At 39.2% G+C, this 22,540-nt stretch overlaps 1 protein-coding gene across 4 annotated transcripts in view; it reads right to left on the bottom strand.

Moving 5' to 3' along the window:
* mlip (muscular LMNA-interacting protein) overlaps nucleotides 1-22,540 on the bottom strand; it is a 154,296-nt gene that overhangs the window by 73,724 nt on the left and 58,032 nt on the right. For 3 of the 4 annotated variants that reach the window (XM_060924604.1, XM_060924607.1, XM_060924605.1), the window contains exons 2-5: nucleotides 17,065-17,175; nucleotides 9,695-9,814; nucleotides 7,563-9,131; nucleotides 7,153-7,224 (exon numbers count right to left, since the gene is read on the bottom strand). In XM_060924604.1, the coding sequence (XP_060780587.1) occupies nucleotides 7,153-7,224; nucleotides 7,563-9,131; nucleotides 9,695-9,814; nucleotides 17,065-17,175 (1,872 nt within the window). Of the gene's footprint in view, nucleotides 1-7,152; nucleotides 7,225-7,562; nucleotides 9,132-9,694; nucleotides 9,815-13,315; nucleotides 13,390-17,064; nucleotides 17,176-22,540 lie in introns of those variants that run through there. The other variant, XM_060924606.1, reaches the window with a different exon arrangement.

Raw genomic sequence — 22,540 nt, 5'->3', positions numbered from 1 at the left:
CATAGACACAGACAACCATTCACACTCACATTCACACCTACGGTCAATTTAGAGTCACCAGTTAACCTAACCTGTATGTCTTTGGACTGTGGGGGAAACCGGAGCACCCGGAGGAAACCCACGCGGACACGGGGAGAACATGCAAACTCCGCACAGAAAGGCCCTCGCCGGCCACGGGGCTTGAACCCGGACCTTCTTGCTGTGAGGCGACAGCGCTAACCACTACACCACCGTGCTGCCCTGTCTTATTCTATTGTATAATATTATAAATATATATAATATTTAAATAATATTGGCTGGCATTGAGTGGTATATCAGATATATTCCATTCAGCTAACATGATACTGAATGAGTCAAAGACGAGTAGCTGAATGGAATATATCTGATATACCGCTCAATGCCAGCCAATATTATTATAATTATTATACATACACATTCAATGGAACAAGTATAGATTTGTTTACAAATTGTCACAGTCAGTTGCTAGTGCGGAAGTTTTACGTGTCACACATATCTTATGGCATTTTCAATTTACAGTTTACTGTGGGTGCCACCGATGAACAAAGAAATGCTTCTGTGCATGCGCAGCAGAAAACGCTCACTGAATATTCACATTCGCTCCAACGTGTGAGGTCATGCTGTCTTGACAACTATGCAATATTGTAAACCATATTCAATGCTCATTCTCCATTGGGTAGAGTGACGTAATACACGTAGGATAAGTGATATGCGAACAATATTGTATGCTATCGAATCAAATGAATGGAACCTGCAATAAGGGAATAGAATACATACATGTTATTTACCAGCTGGGAGGTCCGTATCGTGAAATACCGTGACCGAAGTCTTGAAAGTACTGAGCAAGGCCCTCTGGGCCGAGGTCAGTATTCAAGGCCGAGGTCACGGTATTTCACCATATGGACCGACCTTAAGCTGGTAAATAATATATATATATATTTTTCTTTTCCAAATTCTAACAGAAAGCGAGAGCACCCGAAAGGGAAAACCAAGCCGAGACGCCATTTTGAATCCTCATTCATGGCTGTAATGCAAATGGCTTCCTCCTCGTTATACAAGTGCATTTCCATGGCAGGAAAAAAACTACATCTTGCCGCCTATGTAGTCCCCTATTTATACAAAATTGAGTCATTCAGGATTCAGCCATGTTTTTGCTTGCCGTTAGCAACAGTTACAGGTTTTTAGCTTTCTCCTGAAAGGTTTTCTTTTATTTCTTCTTTCTCAGGGTAGTAAAACTCACTTTCGCTGTGAACACTCTCGTTATTGCTATCCATGCTGTAAAATTAATGCTATTCTCCTGAGAAATGCTGGCAAAAAATTATAAGATTTTTGATAATCTTATAAATAAATCTTATTTAAAAAAGATAAATGTTGACAAAAAATGCTACTATGTTTGTTGTTGTTGTGAACGAGTGAGTCGCCAGAGGTCCATAACCGGGGTCCGTAACTGGGGTCTGTATCATAGGATACGGACCCACTCGCTAGCCAATCATAGCACAGGATTTGATGGAACCCAGACTGCGAAAAAAATAAATGTGTTTATTCCATGGGAAAAGTGTCCTGTATGTATAATAATTCTTGATATTTCACTCCAATGACATCACTCCCAGAAACTGGTCTCTCATTTGGGACATTCTCATCTCATTCATCTCATTATCTCCAGCCGCTTTATCCTTCTACAGGGTCGCAGGCGAGCTGGAGCCTATCCCAGCTGACTACGGGCGAAAGGCGGGGTACACCCTGGACAAGTCGCCAGGTCATCACAGGGCTGACACATAGACACAGACAACCATTCACACTCACATTCACACCTACGGTCAATTTAGAGTCACCAGTTAACCTAACCTGCATGTCTTTGGACTGTGGGGGAAACTGGAGCACCCGGAGGAAACCCACGCGGACACGGGGAGAACATGCAAACTCCACACAGAAAGGCCCTTGCCGGCCCCGGGGCTCGAACCCAGGACCTTCTTGCTGTGAGGCGACAGCGCTAACCACTACACCACTGTGCCGCCCATTTGGGACATTATGGTCAAAAAAATAAATTTTTAAATGTTACTATTTTTTTTGCATTTACCTAACACTCAATGTTTGTTTTGTCATGTTTAATAAGAATATAGATAGTATCTTGCTTTATCTGGCCTCTACTGTGGAAAATATTGATTACAATTCAAATGCTTTTGTAAAATTGACTATCATATAAAATAACTACATCATGAAGAATTAAAGCCCCTCCTTCACAGATGAGTGAAAATATTGAATAAATTTCCTCTTTTTGATTGCTTGGGTTAAAAATGCCAAGTTATGATGACTGAATTGATTATTCACTTAAATATGAATAATCTCATCTCATTATCTCTAGCCACTTTATCCTTCTACAGGGTTGCAGGCAAGCTGGAGCCTATCCCAGCTGACTACGGGCGAAAGGCGGGGTACACCCTGGACAAGTCGCCAGGTCATCACAGGGCTGACACATAGACACAGACAACCAGTCACACTCACATTCACACCTACGGTCAATTTAGAGCCACCAGTTAACCTAACCTGCATGTCTTTGGACTGTGGGGGAAACCGGAGCACCCGGAGGAAACCCACGCGGACACGGGGAGAACATGCAAACTCCACACAGAAAGGCCCTCGCCGGCCACGGGGCTCGAACCCGGACCTTCTTGCTGTGAGGCGACAGCGCTAACCACTACACCACCGTGCCGCCCCTAAATATGAATAATATGATACATTTTGGGTATTTTATATGGTGAAATAGGACACAATGGAAAAATCAAGAACACACCGGAAAGGTGAGAATAACGGCAGTGATTAAAAGAACAGCAACTGTAGCGGCTGAAGGTCGCGCGGGTCTTTGCTGCAGCACGCGAGCAATGAGACATCACTACCACACCGGACGGAGCGTGAGGCGGGGGCGGGGCAAAATGACTGGCCGTAGATTCTATCAAAAGTTCGATCTAAATTGACCATGGTTGCAAAATATTGGCCAAATATACACAAACACTATGAAATATGAAAGTAAGATGAAAAAGAAACATTCTATTGCCTTACACTGCAAGACTAAAACAAAATAAAACTGTCAAAACTCACCTTTTCAGTGATAACGTCCGAACAGATCACCCGCGTAACAGAAAGACCGCAAATGGAAGCACGATCAGCTTCTAACTGTTGGAGTGGAAAATTCCATTCTACACATGCAAATTGTTAATGTGCGTCTTTCCCCGCACACAAATAACACGCTACGGTAAAAAACAGACCACAACTCATTTTATAGCTTAGAAATTCATACAAGACCAGCTACCATCGTAACATATTCTGTAAGAAACATATTCGATACCTAACTTTCAGCTTTCGTTTTAAAAAACAATTATAACTTTTATAACTAAATTTTTATATGGCATAGTGATTTGAAGTTACTACTTTTGGTGACGTAGTGACCTTGACCCTGAGGCTTTCCGTTTAGATCAAAACACACGATCGTATTGGTTTTGGGTCTGCGGAAAATGGAGTTACAACGGTGATCAAATATTTTGCATGGTGTTTTATTACGGTTATGATTATTCCGTGAGCACACCAATCCTTAGGTGTATAAAGTTACAACTTAAAATACAATTAGTGATAACTGTAGACTTTTCAGTGGACTACAACCTTTTTAAGGGAATGTGATGTCAACCATTTATCATGTCCCAGATCAAGCTGCCATTTTTCCACAAATTTGCAGAATTTTTTGTCAAATTCTGAATAGAGTATTCACATCAAAGATTTAGTTTTATCTGTATTATTTCTTTCATCATTTTATTTCAAATTAAAGCCAACATCACCATTCAAAACCGTATAGTTTATTGACTGTGAGTATATTTAGTGGGGCACCCCCACAGTACCCAGTTTCTGAGGCAGACCCATATACATACAGTACATATACACAGTGGTGCTTGAAAGTTTGTGAACCCTTTAGAATTTTCTATATTTCTGCATAAATATGACCTAAAACATCATCAGATTTTCACACAAGTCCTAAAAGTAGGTAAAGAGAACCAAGTTAAACAAATGAGACAAAAATATTATACTTGGTAATTTATTTATTGAGGAAAATGATCCAATATTACATATCTGTGAGTGGCAAAAGTATGTGAACCTCTAGGATTAGCAGTTAATTTGAAGGTGAAATGAGAGTCAGGTGTTTTCAATCAATGGGATGACAATCAGGTGTGAGTGGGCGCCCTGTTTTATTTAAAGAACAGGGATCTATCAAGGTCTGACCTTCACAACACATGTTTGTGGAAGTATATCATGGCATGAACAAAGGAGATTTCTGAGGACCTCAGAAAAAGCGTTGTTGATGCTCATCAGGCTGGAAAAGGTTAAAAAACCATCTCTAAAGAGTTTGGACTCCACCAATCCACAGTCAGAAAGACTGTGTACAAATGGAGGAAATTCAAGACCATTGTTACCCTCCCAAGGAGTGGTCAACCAACAAAGATCACTCCAAGAGCAAGGCGTGTAATCGTCAGAGAGGTCACAAAGGACCCCAGGGTAACGTCTAAGCAACTGAAGGCCTCTCTCACATTGGTTAATGTTAATGTTCATGAGTCCACCATCAGGAGAACACTGAACAACAACGGTGTGCATGGCAGGGTTGCAAGGAGAAAGCCACTGCTGTCCAAAAAGAACATTGCTGCTCATCTGCAGTTTGCTAAAGATCACTTGGACAAGCCAGAAGGCTATTGGAAAAATGTTTTGTGGCTGGATGAGACCAAAATATAACTTTTTGGTTTAAATGAGAAGTGTTATGTTTGGAGAAAGGAAAACACTGCATTCCAGCATAAGAACCTTATCCCATCTGTGAAACATGGTTGTGGTAGTATCATGGTTTGGGCCTATTTTGCTGCATCTGGGCCAGGATGGCTTGCCATCATTGATGGAACAATGAATTTGGATTTGTACCAGCAAATTCTAAAGGAAAATGTCAGGACATCTGTCCATGAACTGAATCTCAAGAGAAGGTGGGTCATGCAGCAAGACAACGACCCTAAGCATGCAAGTCATTCTACCAAAGAATGGTTAAAGAAGAATAAAGTTAATGTTTTGGAATGGCCAAGTCAAAGTCCTGACCTTAATCCAATCGAAATATTGTGGAAGGACCTGAAGCGAGCAGTTCATGTGAGGAAACCCAACAACATTCCAGAGTTGAAGCTGTTCTGTACGGAGGAATGGGCTAAAATTCCTCCAAGCCGGTGTGCAGGACTGATCAACAGTTACCGCAAACGTTTAGTTGCAGTTATTGCTGCACAAGGGGGTCACACCAGATACTGAAAGCAAAGGTTCACATACTTTTGCCACTCTCAGATATGTAATATTGGATCATTTTTCTCAACAAATAAATGATGAAGTATAATAATTTATGTGAAAATCTGATGATGTTTTAGGTCATATTTATGCAGAAATATAGAAAATTCTAAAGGGTTCACAAACTTTCAAGCACCACTATCTATCTCATATATATATATATATATATATATATATATATATATATATATATATATATATATATGGGTTTGTCTCAGAAACTGGGTACTGTGGGGGTACCCCACTAAATATACTCACAGTCAGATGTTGGTTTTAATTTGAAATAAAATGATGAAAGAAATAATACAGATAAAACTAAATCTTTGATGTGAATATTTATAAAATATTTATTAAAATTTAGTTATAAATCTGCAATTTTGTTTTTTAAAACGAAAGCTGAAAGTTAGGTATAGAATATGTTTCTTACAGAATATGTTACGATGGTAGCTGGTCTTGTATGAATTTCTGAGCTATAAAATGAGTTGTGGTCTATTTTTTACCGTAGCGTGTTATTTGTGTGCGGGGAAGGACACACATTAACAATTTGCATGTGTAGAATGGAATTTTCCACTCCAACAGTTAGAAGTTGATCGTGCTTCCATTTGCGGTCTCTGTTACGTGGGTGATCTGTTCGGACGTTATCACTGAAAAGGTGAGTTTTGACAGTTTTATTTTGTTTTAGTCTTGCAGTGTAAGGCAATAGAATGTTACTTTTTCATCTTACTTTCATATTTCGTAGTGTTTGTGTATATTTGGCCAATATTTTGCAACCATGGTCAATTTAGATCAAACTTTTGATAGAATCTACGGTCAGTCATTTTGCCCCGCCCCCGCCTCATGCTCCATCCTTTGCGGTAATGATGTTCCGTTGCTTGTGCACCGCAGCAGAGACCCGCGCGACCTTCAGCCGGTACAGTCGCTGTTCTTTTAATCACCGCCGTTATTCTCATCTTTCCGGTGTGTTCTTTATTTTTCCATTGTATCCTATTGTCCTATTTCACCATATCAAATACCCAAAATGTATCATATTATTCATATTTAAGTGGATAATCAATTCAGTCATCATAACTTGGCATTTTTAACCCAAGCAATCAAAAAGAGGAAATTTATTCAATATTTTCACTCATCTGTGAAGGAGGGGCTTTAATTCTTTGTGATGTAGTTATTTTATATGTAAATCAATTTTACAAAAACGTTTGAATTGTAATCAAAAAAAATTCCACAGTGGAGGCCAGATAAAGCAAGATACTATCTTTATTCTTATTAAACATGACAAGAGAAACATTGAGTGTTAGGTAAATGCAAAAAAAAAAAAAGTAAAATTAGAAAATTTATTTTTTGACCATAATGTCCCAAATGAGAGACCAGTTTCTGAGACGGACCCATACACACACACACACATATACAGGGTTAGTCAATATTATGTTAACACTAATCTCTATCTGTAAGCACCATCTCCTGCAGATAGACGTACGCCATGGGTGACAGATTAAATGGTACTTTTGCTCGCTGGTTTTTATGTGTTGAACATGATGAACAGGTTGAGACCATCCTGTAAATCATCTTGCACATATGATGTATGTTTTGTGAATAAATGGTTTTTACCATTTAAGTGTTAACATAATTTTGACTAACCCTGTATAATGTGTGTGTGTGTGTGTGTGTGTGTGTGTGTGTGTGTGTGTGTGTGTGTGTACAGTAATTATGCACGTCATTCACAGTCTGTCATCCATTTGAATAATGACAAAAATTTAATAATAGCTTATCAGTGAAGTATCTCACCTGCTGTTCCAGAAGGAGTGTATTTGTTGGAATAGCAGCAAGAGCTTTATAGGTGGACTTGATCTTGTATGGCTGTTTGAAGGAAATGATCAGGTTGAATGAATAACAGGAAATAAATAAAATTGGAAGTCTGGTGCTTACACCCTGAGAGGAAGTTTTAAACTAATGAAATAGTAACCATATTAACATGCATTCAAGCATATTGAGTTTGCCCAACACAAATGACATAAATCTGCTTTTCTGTTGGTGAATATCATGTTTCTCACCAATATGGGGGGGGGGTCTTCTTTGAGAAGGATCTCTGTCATAGTATGAATGCCTCTCTTATTTCATGCTTGTTCAACTATACAAATAGTGTAGAACATAGCTGCATGTGTGAGAACATGAGTGTTGCCATTCTGGTGACCCACCTTTTTGGGACCCCTGTCTATGCAGTCTGGAGTACGGTCCCTTAGGTATAGAGTAGGTGTAGAACGGAGTGAGGAAGAAGGAGATGGTGAGAGGTGATAATCAGGGATTGCTGGAGATGAAGACAACGTGTAGCGGTCTGATGTAGAAGAGCAGGAGCCTGGTCTCGGTGAGGGGAGGACAGGTGAAATAGAAGGGGTGTTAGAGAGATGAGTGAGACCAGTGACCCTTGGGGAAGGAGAATGTTGAAAAACTGGAGATGGTGAATGAACTTTCTGTAATTCATGGAAGATTTTCCTGTCATTTCGCAAATGAGAACCTGGTATGACATCTGTGTACTTTGGGACTGCTGAAGCCAAGATGTCTTGAGACTGTTTGTGATCAGGGGTAGGACATGGTTCATCTTCCATCTGCATAAGTTTCAAATCAGAGGATAGCGTCTGGCTAGGTTTTGTATTTCTCACAATAGGAGAGGTATCATTTGGTTTGTGTCCATTTCCTTGGATTTGGGAGTCTAAATTGGATTCAGGAGAAAAAGACATTGGCGTGGAGGAAGATGAAGCAAGCATCAAGCTGGGGTCTGTGGATACATGAATGCCTTTATGGGTTCGTTTGTATAGGTGTGCTCCAGGAGGTGTGCTACAACTTGTCAAAGTCACAGAGCTTCTTCCTTCTGGTGATGAAATAATCCTACTTCTGGCTGAATGTGTGTTAGATTCTATTGCATCTGTTGATTGTGTTGCTGTTGACGAGATGTTTCCTTTGTTCTGCTCCTTGGGTGACACAGGCTCTGTCTTGGCGATTAAAACTGGGGGATTTTGTCTTGTTTTGCAACTGGGCTGTGTACATATTGTGCCTTTAGACATGCAAGACTTTGGTCGTAAGTCCACCATGGGAGCTACCTTTGAAGCTGCTGAACAGGCCATGCAGGAGGACATGTTGACTGGGCTAATGGGCCAACAAGGAGAGTAGGGCCTCTGCAAGGCAGAAGAAAGGACTGGCAAACGGCCCTTCCTCAAGATGGCTGTTAATAGTGACAGCTGTGTGGGTGGGGGCCTGTGTCGGGCACGGGTGGACAAGGGGCATGGCGAGGTGATATGTTTGTTGCAACCATGTGTCTGGCAGGAGGTGAGTGGCATCTTCATTAGGCTGGAGCCTGGGGCCAGTGTGTGGCACTTGATTCTCATCACTGAAGGGGTAAAGGCCCCTGACCTCACAGATGAACAAGGTGAGATAGAACCACTGGGAGACAGCATTTGGAGCACAGACCAGCCTGTTTCCTGCTCCCAGCCTTCAGAGAGGATGGACTCTTTAGAAGAGAAAGGTGATGTAAAAAGTTCCACAGAGCTGACTGGGCTCAGGACCTCCTCCTCTCTCTGAGACTCACTGTTTAATAACAGCCCTGACCTGACCTCAGCTCCAGTATTGTGACACCCTAGCTGAGAGGTCCTTGGATGTTTATTATCAGCTGTGCCCAGGGTGCCAGGGCTAGGCTTTGGACTTGTGCAAACTATTTCATCATGAGCCACAGCTGGGGTAGGCAATGGAGCAATATCTGACTTAGTAGATTTCTGAAAAGAAAAAAAAAAAAAGACGTTATAACATCAAGAGCAAAGAAAACTGTTTATTTAAAATGACTTCCTTTTTCTACACTGTTCTATATTTCAGTTCACTAATAAACACTACCATGACATTTTATCTGTGTACCTATGTGTATTTCATCATTTGTTTAATCATTTATCTTATACACATTGACTGTCCTGAACAAATGCTGATGAATATGAGAAGCAAAGTAATGAATCAATTGTTACTAGTCCAAGTCCATTGTAACCAGTAACCGATAGATAGTGTTTGCACTGTAGTATGTACACACTGGGAAAAGATCATGATGAGCTCACACTCACATTCCTACTGTTACAGTAGCTATTGTATTTAGGTGAGTGCTGGAAATGAAAGGTCTGATGATGAACTTCTCCCATGAAAAACTCCCTGTAGGTTCATAGTAACTAAATACACAGCAAATTTCAGAACAAATACAGGGCAATTTGTAATGGTGTCAGTGTGAATACAGTTTCTGTAATTTTGTTTATCTTGCACTGTTAGAGTGCAAAAACAAAGAAGCGTTCATGCTTACCTGAGTTTCAGAGTGCTTGGTTATCTTTTGGGGCTCCATGTCACTAACGTACACAACCTCGGCCTTGTAGGAACCTTCATCGATTGTTTTCCCCTCGGCAGCCTCATGGTCTCCTAAAGCCTGCCATGTGTACAAAATATGTTTCTCAGCAAAGATCAAGTAAAAACTGAAACATCAGCCAAATCACATTAGCCCAAAAATCTTTGACAAATAAACATTTACATGCCTTAGTAGTAGTAATACAAACTGTTGGTTGAAAATGAATGGTTTAAAATCCTGAAATGGCCAAAGAAAAATTATCCAGTTGGATTTTTTTTTTTCCCTGTGGTACAGCTCACCCACTAGTTCGCTCTTCAGGAGCTGGACATAAGGCCATATGCTTATGATTAACCAGGGACATAATTAGAAAATGGCAAGCTTTGCATGGAAGGGATGACTTTTGGGGGAAAAAATAAGACTCTAGACCATCTACTGCCAAGATATGTCACTAACCACAAGCATGTGTGTTGCCCTAACCATAAGCTAGATTTCCTTCAACCGAATGCAGAGCCTAAGTTTTAATAGAGCAGTGGCTACAGTTATCGACAGTCCATAATTATCAACACCTTTTCAGATTTACCAATAAAAACCAATTTTAAAAAGGTGGGTTTCATTTACAACAGTTATTATTGGTTAATTAATCAACTGGAAGACCCCCTTCGCCCTTTGATCTTGTTGTTTGATGACACAGCTCATTATCTGAGATGGATTTTTTTTTAGCATAATCAGCAATTTGAGGAAAACCCAGACATTATCATCGCAGGTAAGCATGGTGGAAAGATCATGGACATGTTTTTACTTATCAAATTCACCGATATTTGATTATATCCTTGTCGAAACCTACTTTATTTCTTACTCTTTCATTTGACAGTTGCCATTTTGTATCTAAGCGTGCGTGTGAGAAGTCATGTGAAGTGTCGATAATACAGTGTCTTGCAAAAGTATTCATCCCCTTTGTGTTTGTCCTATTTGGTCACATTACAAGCTGGAATTAGAATGGATTTTTGGATGGTTAGCACCGTTTGATTTACACAACATGCCGACAACTTTAAAGGTGAAAATTGTTGCTTTATTGTGACACAAACAATAATTAAGATGAAAAAACAGAAATCTGGAGTGTGTATAGGTATTCATGCCCGTTCATATGAAACCCCTAAATAAGAGCTGGTCCAACCAATTCACTTCATAAGTAACATAATTAGTTGATTAAGATCCACCTGTGTGCAATCAAAGTGTCACATGATCTGTCACATGATGTCTGTATAAATCAACCTGTTCTGGAAGGACCCTGACTCTGCAACATGACTAAACAAGCAACATGAAAACCAAGGAGCCTCCAAACAGATCAGAGACAAAGTTGTGGAGAAGTATGGATTATAAAAAAAAAAAAAATCCCAAACTTTGAATATCCCACAGAGCACCATTAAATCCATTATAGTCAAATGGAAAGAATACATCACCACTACAAACCTGACAAGAGAAGGCCGCCCACCAAAACTCACAGACCGGGCAAGGAGGGCATTAATCAGAGATGCAACAAAGACACCAAAGATAACACTGAAGGAGCTGCAAAGATCCACAGCGGAGATGGGAGTATCTGTCCATAGGGCCACCTTTAAGCTGTACGTTCCACAGAGCGAGGCTTGATGGAAGAGTGGTCAGAAAAAAGCCATTGCTGAAGAAAACACATTTGGAGTTTGCCCAATAGCATGTGGCAGATTCCCCAAACACATGGGAGAAGATTCTCTGGTCAAATGAGACTAAAATTTAACTTTTTGGCCATCATGGGAAATGCCATGTGTGATGCAAACCCAACACCCTGAGAACGCCATTCCTACAGTGAAGCATGGTGGTGGCAGCATCATGCTGTGGGGATATCTTTCATCTGCAGGGACAGGAGAGCTGGTCAGGACTAAAGGAAAGATGGATGGCAATAATACAGGGCAATTCTGGAGGAAAACCTGTTTGAGTCAGCCAGAGATTTGAGACTGGGATGAAGGTTTATGTTCTAGCAGGACAATGACCTGAAACATGCTGCTAAAGCTACACTGGATTGGTTTAAAGGGAAACATGTAAATGTCTTGGAATGGCCTAGTCAAAGCCCAGACCTCAATTCAATTGAGAATCTGTGGCAATGCAACCCATCTAACATGAAGGAGTTGGAGCAGTTTTGCCTTGAGCAAAAATCCCAGTGGCTAGATGTGCTAAGCTAATAGAGACATACCCCAAGAGATTTGTAGCTGTAACTGCAGGAAAAGGTGGCTCTGGATATTATTGACTTTGAGGGATGAATACCTATGCACACTCCAGATTTCTGTTTTTTCATCTTAATTATTGTTTGTGTCACAATAAAACAACAATTTTCACCTTTAAAGTGGTAAGCATGTTGTGGAAATCAAATGGTGCTAACCCCCCAAGAATCCATTTTAATTCCAGCTTGTAATGTGACAAAACAGGACAAACACAAAGGGGGATGAATACTTTTGCAAGGCACTGTAGTGATCACTTTCACCAGTGTCCACCATTATCGACACCCTGTAGAATTAAGTGACATTTACAACTTATGTATCAATCTTTGTGTAACATTGTTGAAGTAGATGAAGTACTTTAAAAAAATAAAAGTGTCGTGATTTATAATATTTTTTTCTGATTCATAACAGAATGGAATGCTTATAGAGTATTTGGAATTCTACTGCAATAAATTGAATTAGATCAGAATTAAATTCCTAGCATATAAAAAAAATTACATGCTTGAAATATTCAGATTTTAGTAGTCCATTCAAAAAATATTTTTTGAAGTTTGTTGTAAATATCCACCACATATTACAATATTGTTAGGCATTTTTTTCATAAATCATCATTTGGATGTCCGTAATTGTGGAATGGTGTCGATAACTGTGGACAAAGGTGTCAATAATTGTGGAACAGTGGCACATGATCTGATATGCTAAAGAATCGGGAATCAACTAATTTTTTTTTTCCAGTGGAAGTTTGAGTAACTATTCATGCACAATTTACATATAGAAAGTCTTTTCTATTTTTGCAATGGCCAAAAGATCATTAAGGTGTCGAGAATTGTAGCCGCCGCTCTATATGTGCACTGTATGTGCACTTTGTAACCCTGAAAACCCTTTTAAAAAAAACGACATTTTTGTTACTAAATGAGATGGATATAACTGCAGGTATCACTATGTGTTAGCTAACAAGATAGCTACAGTTAACTCGACAGCTACATGACAAGCAAGCCTATGCGTGTTTGTCTCTTAAAGCAAGACACTCCAGGTCAATAGGGCCATTTATAAAAATAATAATTAACAATTATTCTGGGGCGGCACGGTGGTGTAGTTAGCGCTGTCGCCTCACAGCAAGAAGGTCCGGGTTCGAGCCCCATGGCCAGCGAGGGCCTTTCTGTGCAGAGTTTGCATGTTCTCCCCGTGTCCGTGTGGGTTTCCTCCGAGTGCTCCGGTTTCCCCCACAGTCCAAAGACATGCAGGTTAGGTTAACTGGTGACTCTAAATTGACCGTAGGTGTGAATGTGAGTGTGAATGGTTGTCTGTGTCTATGTGTCAGCCCTGTGATGACCTGGCGACTTGTCCAGAGTGTATCCCGCCTTTCACCTGTAGTCAGCTGGGATAGGCTCCAGTTTGCCTGCGACCCTGTAGAACAGGATAAAGCGGCTAAGGATAATGAGATGAGAACAATTATTCCATTAAATCGAGTCGTACATGAGCTGATAGCCAATGAAGCGCATAGCATGTACAACGAGATTGAGTGGAATAACTTTTATTCGATCCACATTCACTGGATTTTGAAATACAAAGCATTTTTATTTTTATTTTTGCAAATTCGATGAATACAAACTTTATACAAAACGTCCGACAAAATCATTTCCGCTCAAGTAACTATTGAACTATTCACGCACAAACTGATGAAATGGCAGCAACAATTTGTGTACAATGCTATAATAATTATTCTTGAAAAATAAACAAAAGATACGTTCTTACCATCAAATACTTTTATCCCATATTTTGTTGCTTTTTTGTATTTTTTTGGGGGGGGGGTTGTTTTCAGGAAGAGATTTTATTTCATCCTCAGTTGGTTCAGCAACACACTGCCATTTTACTTCTTCTTCTTTAGGGTTTTTTGGTGGTTGGCAAACCAACTTAAAGGTGCCTTACTGCCACTGACTGGGCTGGAGTGTGGAACAGGAGATAGTGGGGGAGCTGACAACCATGTTCTTTTAGCTATTTCTATTTTCTATTTCTTTTATATACTTGATAAAGTGATATATCTGATATGATGCGCTCTTCCATTTTGTTCTCCTCTACTCCTAGTAAATGAGCTGATATCCTAGTAGTACTCAGAGCATGTGATTGCTCATCCAGTGAATGTGGACAGAATAATAACAGATATCAGACTTGTTCTTTGACAGTTGATTACTGAAATTCTTACAAGTGTTATTAGAATTGTAAATTCTTCAATTTCATATTTACATTTTTGGTGCTTATTTTTTTTTCCAAAGCAGGCTTCATCTAATTAAAGGTAGACTGACTTTCAGATTTTTCAGGTTTAGGTCATGAAAAGAATTTTCCCTGACACCCAATTATTTTTGTTTCATGGACTGAAAGCTACTGAATTCGAATCATAGACTTCCAATTTTATTAGATTTTTTTTAATAGAACAATTAATGAATTTAGGGTCACATGGCCCTAAATTGTCCAGTATTATTCCTTGCTTCACCATGACCCAATACAAGATACTATGTCATGCATCACGTGGTGGGCTTTCCCTGTTCACACAAGGCATTGTGGGATACAAATTTGAAAGGGGAGAGAAAAATGGAGGCTGCGAATGAAATGTGGAAGGCCAACTACAGTAATGGAAAGCAAGAAGAAAAGACTTTATATTGCGAAGGAAAGGAAACACAGGACCAAACTAATAAATATCGGTGGTCAGCAAGCACCTCGGTGTGATCAGTTGTTTATTTAACGACAGAATGATGTAACTATCACTGCACTGTCAAGGTAAATCTGTAGATGGCAGTAATGCAACACTGAATGCCAGTGGCCAAGAGAAGAAGAAGATGCAGACGAAAGGTAAACCTGCACATGCACACACAAACTTCCTCTGTCTGCTTGACTGCGCAAAGTGCAGGGGCGATTCTAGCATCTGATCTTTGGGGGTGCTTAGCCCCCAGAGCTGACAGAGGCACCTGGCTTGAACGACAGTGTTTCCACGTTTATTCCGCATTTAGACAAGACTTAACTAGACAAGAAGACTAGACTTATGCAATGTTTTAACAGAAGCTGACCCGATAAACTATGATATCTACACATTTACGACCACTGACACAAATATTTACGTTATATTTTTAACTAAACAAGACCTACTACTGCATTTGTAATGTTGGAGCTATTCATTTTGAACAGTGGTAATTGTTAATTAATGTGTTATTGTGTATTGTGTAATAATAGTGTGTATTATTATGATTTTACATTAGTTTACATTAGTTTATATTTTTTGTTATATTTGTTATATTTTGGTCGTGTTCTTTTGATAGTCATTTGTTTAATTGTTTGCTTCGTGCATGTACGTTTCAGTGTCTGTTTTGATTAATTTGCTAATTATTATGATGTTATTTATGATAAATATATAAATATAAATATATAAATATATAAATGATAAGCAAACGTAAACGCTATGTTACATTAAATAAAATTGACTAACACACGGTGGTCTAGCACCGTAGCACTTGTACAGCTCTGCACAAAAGTATTTATCATCGCGATATGGATGATAAATGTCGTTTTTATCATTCTGTTCATAGACCAGGGAACATCGATATTGCATTATGCATATTATTGTGTTGTGTTTAACAACTGTAACTCCAGTCCGTACCTTCACATCTCGCTATGCCAGTAATACTCAGGTGCTACTTCGAGTTCCTCATCGGCGTGGAATCCAGTTAAAAAAAACACCATGCCGTAGCAAGCACTCGCACGGACAGGCAACCCAATCAGAGGGGACGCAAGGAGGAGGAGAGGGATTTTACTGCTCATAGAGCTATCACGTAACAGGTGAATTCAAGAACACACACACGCCCGCGCACACATTCACTGCGCAGTGCGCAAGGGCACTTATTTCTGAAAATTACGTCCAAAAGCAGTGTTTTTGAGGGTGCTGAGCTAGGGGGTGCTGAGCTCGTTTTTGGGGGTGCTTGAGCACCCCCAACAATAGGCTAAACACGCCCCTGGCAAAGTGAGCGATTTCATGCACATTATTTGCTCGGGAATCCTCTCAAATTAAATAACTTCCCAGCCACAGAATGGCCCGTTTTGTTTTTTAAGATATTCCAGAAATAAACATATACCACAATGACCAAATTTCAGAAGGAACTAAATTTCACCGGTTTTATGAAATCAAAAGGCCGTCTACTTTTTAATATACATAAATTTACATACTTAATAAAGCCAAAACAATCTTGTCTTTGGCTGATGTTAGAGTTAACATGTGAAGACATAAACCCGTAAATCCAAAAATTTACATTTTGAGAAATTCCTCTTCTAATATGTTTCCAATTAAGGATATGAATGAACAAATACAATTTTATAAATGCAGGTCATCTTTAAACTGAGATTTTTTTTTTTAACAATTTTGAGGAAAATATACACTGACTTCACACTACTGTACGTAGTGTGGTTTATAAGATTTATAATGGCACATAACATATAGAGCAGGAAACAAGAGTCCAGGAATATGACATGACATGACTTTGCAGAGTGGGCGGAGCTTAAAGCTTTCTTCCAACATGCTATGTTTCAGATACTACAGTGGGCCTGAGTGTCAAAGAAGCCATGAAAAAAAGCATATTTGAATTGATGTTTGACATTGTTACTACAGTTTAAAAGGTAGACATGTTATAGATGCATGTTATCCAAAATTCTGGAAATTGATCAAAGTTATTATTTCGAGATGTAGTGTTTTGCCTTAACTGGTTACTTTTGAGCCAGAGTATGCACTGTATGTATTATGGTCAGGATGTCATTATAGAGTATCTGGTGTACATTAATTGATAATGTGTTTGTTGACCTTTACAAATAAATTTTATTTTGAACATGTATGCAAACTCACTTCATATCAGACGTTGTTAGGAAATACAGAGGAGTCTTAAAAAAAAAGGTTGTATGGCTGTTTGGTACAGCTAGTAGGATGCAGTAAAGCTGCATTACAGGTGATCAAATGATAATAGTACATTTCAAGGGAGATTAAAATGAAACTTTTTGAAGGAAGAGCAGGCAAGTACCATGAGCTGATCCTGCATTAATGCTTACCTCACTCAGTTTACTCGACCACACTGATTTAACCCTGTTCTCTGTAGGCAGCTTTTTCAGAATTGGCAGGAAGGTAAATGACTTGAGCTTGGTTGCAAAGACAACGGAAACCTACAAATAAAGGAGTAAATAACCAACACAGTCATTATATCAGTCCATTCAAAATGAATGAACAGAAAAGGAAAGTCATTTTCACACTCATGCCTTTTCATTGCTCCTTACAATGGACACAAAAAGGCACAATGAAACTAACCCTAGGTGTAGAGAAAATGTTTATTATCTCTGTAGTAATACACAGACATGAAACACCCCAAGCTCATTAAATGAACTGTATTACAGAATGGATTGGAACATTTCTTTCTGAACACCTCCTAGTGAAGACCTTAATAAAAAGATTCAATTACCTTGGCAGATTCTTGGGCTTAGTTTATCTTGTATGGGCAGTGAAACACTAATCAGTGGTTTGTGATTGCAAGCTGCAGCTGCAATTCATCATGGCACTTAATGATTTTTAACTTAACTCAACATTGAAGCAAATGAAGAATCTTGAAGATGCTTGATTTTTTTCTGTTTGTAATTATGATGCCGAGTTGTCAGAGAACATCAGTGGAAGAGGTTCAGACTGAGAAAAAGTGTCTAAATAAACTACACTTCTTACAACAATGTCAACAAGCTCAAAATGAATAGCAACCCCTAAAGATAAAAAGCGACAGGCTACAAAATGTGAAATGGCTGCTACTTGTTAGAATGATATAATCACACATTTTGAATAACTGACTTTACAAACCATTTATAAATTGTCATCAACCTGAAGTGACTGGCGTTAACTTGCCTAACAAAAGTATTTCAACATGAAACAGTGACTTTTCATACAATAGATAGATAGATAGATAGATAGATAGATAGATAGATAGATAGATAGATAGATAGATAGATAGATAGATAGAACTTTATTGTTTCTTACAGAATATGTTACAATGGTAGCTGGTCTTGTATGAATTTGAGCTATAAAATGAGTTGTGGTCTATTTTTTACCGTAGCGTGTTATTTGTGTGCGGGGAAGGACACACATTAACAATTTGCATTTGTAGAATGGAATTTTCCACTCCAACAGTTAGAAGTTGATCGTGCTTCCATTTGCGGTCTTTCTGTTACGCGGGTGATCTGTTCGGACGTTATCACTGAAAAGGTGAGTTTTGACAGTTTTATTTTGTTTTAGTCTTGCAGTATAAGGCAATAGAATGTTACTTTTTCATCTTACTTTCATATTTTGTAGTGTTTGTGTATATTTGGTCAATATTTTGCAATCACGGTCAATTTAGATCGAACTTTTGATAGAATCTACGGCCAGTCATTTTGCCCCGCCCCCACCTCGCGGTCCGTCCAGTGCGGTAGTGATGTCCCGTTGCTCGCACGCTGCAGCAAAGACCTGCGCGACCTTCAGCCGGTACAGACGCTGTTCTTTTACCACTGCCGTTATTCTCATCTTTCCGGTGTGTTCTTGATTTTTCCATTGTGTCCTATTGTCCTATTTCGCCATATCAAATACCCAAAATGTATCATATTATTCATATTTAAGTGAATAATCAATTCAGTCATCATAACTTGGCATTTTTAACCCAAGCAATCATCTCATCTCATTATCTCTAGCCGCTTTATCCTGTTCTACAGGGTCGCAGGCAAGCTGGACCCTATCCCAGCTGACTACAGGCGAAAGGCAGGGTACACCCTGGACAAGTCGCCAGGTCATCACAGGGCTGACACATAAACACAGACAACCATTCACACCTACAGTCAATTTAGAGTCACCAGTTAACCTAACCTGCATGTCTTTGGACTGTGGGGGAAACCAGAGCAGCCGGAGGAAACCCACACGGACACGGGGAGAACATGCAAACTCCACACAGAAAGGCCCTCACCGGCCACGGGGCTTGAACCCAGACCTTCTTGCTGTGAGGCAACAGCGCTAACCACTACACCACCGTGCCACCCCCAAGCAATCAAAAAGAGGACATTTATTCAATATTTTCACTCATCTGTGAAGGAGGGGCTTTAATTTTTCATGATGTAGTTATTTTATGTAACACAGTGATAAAAAGCCAATTAGATAAATAACTATTAAAATAGACATTTCATGTAGTTCATAATAATTCATTTGGACTAAAAACATTATAAGAGGAATAAATAAGGGAATACGTTTAGAGTTTATATCTTAAGGATCCTGTTTGGGAATGAAGATGGGAATTCTGGGAATTGTAGTTCTGTGTACTAGGGTTACATGTGTAGATATCATGCCGCCATTTTGTCTCTAAGAACTACATTTCCCATCAGCCTACTTCCGCGTTGACCTACGTCACGCGTGGGCGGGATCATCTACGTCAGTCCGCCATGCGCGCATAAGTCCAAGCGGAAGCTCTGCTCTTTGTCTCTCGCGTCCGGTTTCCGAGGAGTCTAGACGCATAAAGAGATGCTCTCAAACCCGAAAACACTTCTTTCTTGCAAGATTCACCATCCAGCGCGATTTCTTACCCTTGGCCAAGGTAAAAGTCCAGAATAGCGCGATCTTTAAACTCAACCTGAGTTACAACCGGTTTATTCGTATTAGAAGTGACATCACGACTGCAGCCCAGGCAGTTAAAAGTTAAGAAGCGATTGAATCCTTTTTAACTCACAAGCACTGTGCATCTTATTCTGATCAGAGACTTTTCCTCACGAATGCTGAAGTTCGGACCAAGAGTCCTCTGCTTTCCACGGGAACCACCCAAGTGCTCCGCCGGACCCAAGAAGACTCTGCACTTTCTACACGGGCGGCTCACGTGCTTCACGAACAGCGAAGCTCTGCAATGGCGAACATCTTCATATCTTGTTAAAGGCAGGATTAAGTAAGATTTTGGCATTTGGGCATAATTAAGATAGTCTTAGGAATTTGCTTTTATTGAAATAGTGTGAATTTAAACCTAGGTTTATCTGTTACACTGTTAGACACGCAGTGTGTTGAATTGTTCTGTTCTATGTTCTCTCAATTGTTTAATAGATAGGCTGTGCATGCTCCTTTCTGACTAACACTTTAATTTCCTTATCATACATTTTGACCTTATCAAGGTTTCAGTCAGTTTGGTAATGTTATGAGTGTGGAATCTTTTTGTTACTGAGAAAACATGTGCTCAACAGGCCTGACCAGGCCTGATACACTTTAGATAGCTTCCCTTTGTCTTTAGCAACACCTGCTCAGTAGGCCTCACCAGGCCTAACAAACACACTTTAGCTAGGCCATAGGGCCTTTCACAAACACACACTAGCAACACAAGGCTAATCGAGGCCTCCACCATGTGTAGTTAGCTACACGAGGCTAAACACATGGTCAAGTACTTCCCACAAACACACACACACACACACACACACACACACAAGCACACATTAGCAACAGAGCTAATCCTTTGTTCTATTTAGATAACATTCCTTGGTTTTAGCTAGCAACAAGCTAGGCCATACACACACACACACCATATCATATTTGTATATATTGATTATCCATTTTTATCTTTGTATAATAAATTCATTTATTATCAAAGCTGTGTGTATTCATCTTGTTGGTGTGAACAATATCTGAAGTCCCCAATCTCTCAAAGAATTCAAAAAGGGTGCAGATTTATGTCATATAGTAAGTGATCAATAATAATTTGGAAATATACCATAATCTAGCTGTTTGGTAATTTATCCAGGATTAATGGTATGATTCACTAAATGATTCATTGAATGATTCACTAAATGATTCACTGAATGATTCACTTCAAATGAGACTGATTCTATGGTATGATTCAATTCAAATGAGTCAAAGTAAACGATTCAATGGGATTGATTCATTTTAATTATTAACCTTCAAATTTAATGAGACTGATTTAACGAGATTGATCACTTAATTTCAATAATTAACTGATTGCACCCACACATGTCAAACGTAATGTGTAATTAAGTATGTAACATGTTGAATTTCTAATGTAACCATTTCATTAGACAAGTGAAATGTATGCTGTAAAGTTAATTATTTTGACATTTGAGTGTAAAATGTATTTTATTTTACTACGTTTGTACACACTGGAATATTACCGAGGTGAAAGGTCACAAACCGCGCGAAAGCAAGAGAGAAGAAGACGAACTGAAGGGTGGAAGCTGCGTCCGTCTTCGCGTTAGAAGTATCACATGGCTAAAGTTTTTTTTGAATGCAGAGACTGTGTTAGTTCTAAAGTTTATTTGGACTGAATGTGCAACTGAACTATACAGCAGAGACTGTAGAAACTTTGCATTTGAGAGAGTTAATGTGAGTCAACTCGACGAAGCCTTTGAAGCTAGATGTTCATGCTAAGTGCACTGAACGAGACTTCTGCTGCTTGCGGGAGAACTGCGTTGATTCTTCAAACTTCTTGGAGATTCCAGACTTCATACCCACGGGGTATTATTGACTGACATCGCTACAGAGACTGCGAACATCAAAAGTTTGGGGTCACCCAGACAATTTTGTGTTTTCCATGAAAAGTCTCACTTTTATTTACCACCATAAGTTGTAAAATGAATAGAAAATATAGTCAAGACATTTTTCTGGCCATTTTGAGCGTTTAATCGACCCCACAAATGTGATGCTCCAGAAACTCAATCTGCTCAAAGGAAGGTCAGTTTTATAGCTTCTCTAAAGAGCTCAACTGTTTTCAGCTGTGCTAACATGATTGTACAAGGGATTTCTAATCATCCATTAGCCTTCTGAGGCAATGAGCAAACACATTGTACCATTAGAACACTGGAGTGAGAGTTGCTGGAAATGGGCCTCTATACACCTATGTAGATATTGCACCAAAAACCAGACATAAGCTAGAATAGTCATTTACCACATTAGCAATGTATAGAGTGTATTTCTGATTAGTTTAAAGTGATCTTCATTGAAAAGAACAGTGCTTTTCTTTCAAAAATAAGGAAATTTCAAAGTGACCCCAAACTTTTGAACGGTAGTGTACCCACTACGCGAGCGATTTGGATTAAGGTACAAAGTTTAATTCCTTTTGGCTCATACATGAGTGAAGCAGCCATTTTGTTTTGGGCTACGCCGAACCGGAGCATCGCTTCAGGCCTGCTACGTTTAATTTGACACTGACTTAGGTTGCCAGCTGGGACTGGGGTGTGAGTGCATGGTGTGTGTGTGGGCCCACAGGTTTATTTTTGCATTTGAATTACTGTAAGGTTGTGTGCTATTGGTGAAATTTGAATGGCTTTCATGTAGCTTATGGGTGCTTATTAGTGACAATTGCAAAGGTGAATTTTGAGTTAATCTGTAAACTAAATTGAGATATTATTTCATTTTAATTTGAAAGGTATTCAAGGAATATATTTTTTGTGTTTTGTATTTACAGCATTGAGAACTCATACTTTTGGTTAATTTAAACACATTTAACATTTTTATAAGTAAACATATTTTTATTTAATATTT

Source organism: Neoarius graeffei, chromosome 7 (assembly GCF_027579695.1).
Source record: "Neoarius graeffei isolate fNeoGra1 chromosome 7, fNeoGra1.pri, whole genome shotgun sequence".
NCBI classification, from domain to species: domain Eukaryota; kingdom Metazoa; phylum Chordata; class Actinopteri; order Siluriformes; family Ariidae; genus Neoarius; species Neoarius graeffei.
This window is presented reverse-complemented; position numbering and strand designations above follow the sequence as displayed.